The sequence below is a fragment of the Penaeus vannamei genome, chromosome 18 (assembly GCF_042767895.1).
Source record: "Penaeus vannamei isolate JL-2024 chromosome 18, ASM4276789v1, whole genome shotgun sequence".
In the NCBI taxonomy this organism is placed as follows: Eukaryota; Metazoa; Arthropoda; class Malacostraca; order Decapoda; family Penaeidae; genus Penaeus; species Penaeus vannamei.
This window is the reverse complement of record NC_091566.1, coordinates 38,431,973-38,434,472: the sequence shown is the minus strand read 5'-3', so window position 1 is coordinate 38,434,472 and position 2,500 is coordinate 38,431,973. Positions and strand designations below refer to the sequence as shown.

Sequence of the window (2,500 nt, the reverse complement as noted above, 5' to 3'; positions counted from 1 at the left end):
AAGTAATATTTTGTTATTTATGTAATTTTAAAATTGTTTCATAATATTCAACTTTCATTATTACAACATGTGCAGCATGTCACAGTGGACAGGAATAGGATCCTGAGCATGGAAATAGCGTCATCCTTGTAGCTGGTGTTCTTCTAGTCATGGCACACATATAAATTCCACACTTGTTTATCGATGGAAATAGTGCAAAAAGCCCCTTCCTGAATGCCAAATGAGTCTAAGAAATTTGTGCATTCGCTTCAAGTCATTCCAGTCACCCTGGCCTTTAGCTGAAGTGCTCATGATGGAAAGTTTGCATCACCCTGGCCTACAGCCAAATTTTCCCATGATGCCCCTCAAGCCTAATTTTTACATGGCATGGTGGTCACGCCATTCGGATCATGGGGGTTAATACAATAATATGTCATGTTTTGTCCACCATATGTTCTATGATATAGGGTTATATATGATCTGGGTCTTGTTAAACTGTATTTTGTACATACCAAAGCTGTTTTGGGTACAGTAGTGTACCTGTATTGCAAGTAGAATATAATAATAAAAAATACACTACAGAACATACATTTCCCAATGACATAGGTTTTACTATGAATATCAAGACATGTATTGTCGGAGAAAGTAATAGATGTAAATGCAGCAGATGTGTAGGTTTTAGTTTGTTGAATGTGATAAGTACAGTTTTAGGTGGTTTTGGGGAAAGTAAAGTGCGGGTAACCAATTTATTCATTGATCAGCATTGTGAGGGAGGGACATTGAGACACATGTAAAATGTACTGGGTGAAAGGAAGGGATGTGTTTGGGGCATTCATGGAGCTAGGAAAAGTATATGATATTGGTGACAGACCTATGAGAATGTTGGAACAAGTGAGAGATACTGGGCCTGTTACTGGCAAAGTGTAGAAGCTAAACAATTTGGATATGAGGATTTGTAGAATGGTTTCCTTGTGCCAACATTGTTGTCTGCAGCAGAAATGGGCTATGAGAGCTGCAGAAGAGATGCTTAGAGATAGTGACAATGAAGTTCAGGTTGAACAGACTGAAAAATGGAAGGGTGTAAGAGTTTGTAGAGATGTTATGAGAATATGCTGTGTGTGGAGAACAGAAAGGGGAAGGGGATCACAAATTCTAGTGTAGCAAGCAGTCATCCATAGTAAGTCAATAGAATAGGGTAGGGAGTGTATGAGAAACAGAAATGTCTTGAGAAGATCAGTAAGTGATATTTGATGATGCAGTGGAAGGGATATGTCTTGCATATTTTTCACTCTCTTGTATTGGTTGCACATAGAGCTGAAAGGAATAACCTAGTCAAGCCTTTCTGCTAACAGACAAGATAGACCCAAACCAGCAAAGGAGATGGATTGTTGTCCTTCATTCCTCTATATATTTATATGAATGTTTGTTGGTGAAGGTTTGAGGAGGGAGAACTAATTGAAGGCTAGTTTGTCTAAGCCATATCTCTGATAAGTAGAACTAGACCCAAGCATATAGGTGGATTATATAGATAGGTTTGCTATGTTTATATATATACTGTACCATTATACTAGGCAGTGCAAGTGATTTGTGTTCAAGAGAAATGCAATACACTGTTCTGCGTTAGAAGCTGTTGCAGTAGTTACATCCGGGTATGCCTTGGGTTCAAACTATGATTTCTGAAGTGATATAACCTAGTGGGATCACAGACATTACCATGATGTTCTGAATCACGCTATTTTTAAAAATGCTAAAAATTCTATATTCCTGTGGGAACCTAATAATTTATTCCTTTTTGCATGTATAAAAAAAAAATAAATAAATAAATAAATAAGAAAAAATTAAGACTTGATTATATACTTTTCAGGTTCCATATTTACCAATGCCCCAGTGGATTCGGACGTCATGGAACTAGCATTGAGAAAGCACCAATCACCTCAATGTCCCTCCAGTTAATTTTGAAAAATGTAAATGCATAGTCAAATCTTATATTTATGTACATATTACAAATTAATGTAATTTAAAAAACAAGGAGCAAAGAATATACTTTTAGTATGAGTTTGCTAATTAGAGTTTTCTGTTTTGAGTCAAATACCCAGTTAATTGGTACCAGTGTCTTGATTGTTTAAAGAAGGTTTGTGATTTTCAGTTAGCTTGTATATTTTGATGGATTCTCAGGATAATGAAGCAGATTAAAAAATAAAAAAAATAAAAATTGATTTGCGTTTTATAGACATTTGAGAATTCAGTTGTGATTTATGTTTGAATGGTTATGTATCATAATATGATCAGAATTATGGAGGAAAACTTGAAATTTATGAAAATTGTGATCTATGTTCTGTCAAATATACTTTGAAAAAAAAACAGGCATACTTTGTCACCAGTACTGTCAGGCATTTGTATAAAGTAAATTATAAATACATTTACAACTCTAAAATCTTCCAATTAAATATTCTGAAATGCTGAGGCATCTCTTGGCTCCCACTATGTATCATTATCAATGCTGAAACATACTTATGCTTCA

At 35.0% G+C, this 2,500-nt stretch overlaps 1 protein-coding gene across 4 annotated transcripts in view; it reads left to right on the top strand.

Moving 5' to 3' along the window:
• The window catches only part of LOC113803801 (cobalamin trafficking protein CblD), a 15,802-nt gene extending 13,607 nt beyond the window's left edge, over positions 1 to 2,195 (top strand). For all 4 annotated transcript variants that reach the window (XM_070133292.1, XM_070133291.1, XM_027354625.2 and 1 more), the window contains exon 8: positions 1,844 to 2,195. In XM_070133292.1, coding sequence (XP_069989393.1) covers positions 1,844 to 1,932 — 89 coding nt within the window. In that variant the 3' untranslated portion in view covers positions 1,933 to 2,195. The remainder of the gene's footprint in view (positions 1 to 1,843) is intronic.
• The last annotated feature ends 305 nt before the right edge of the window (positions 2,196 to 2,500 follow it).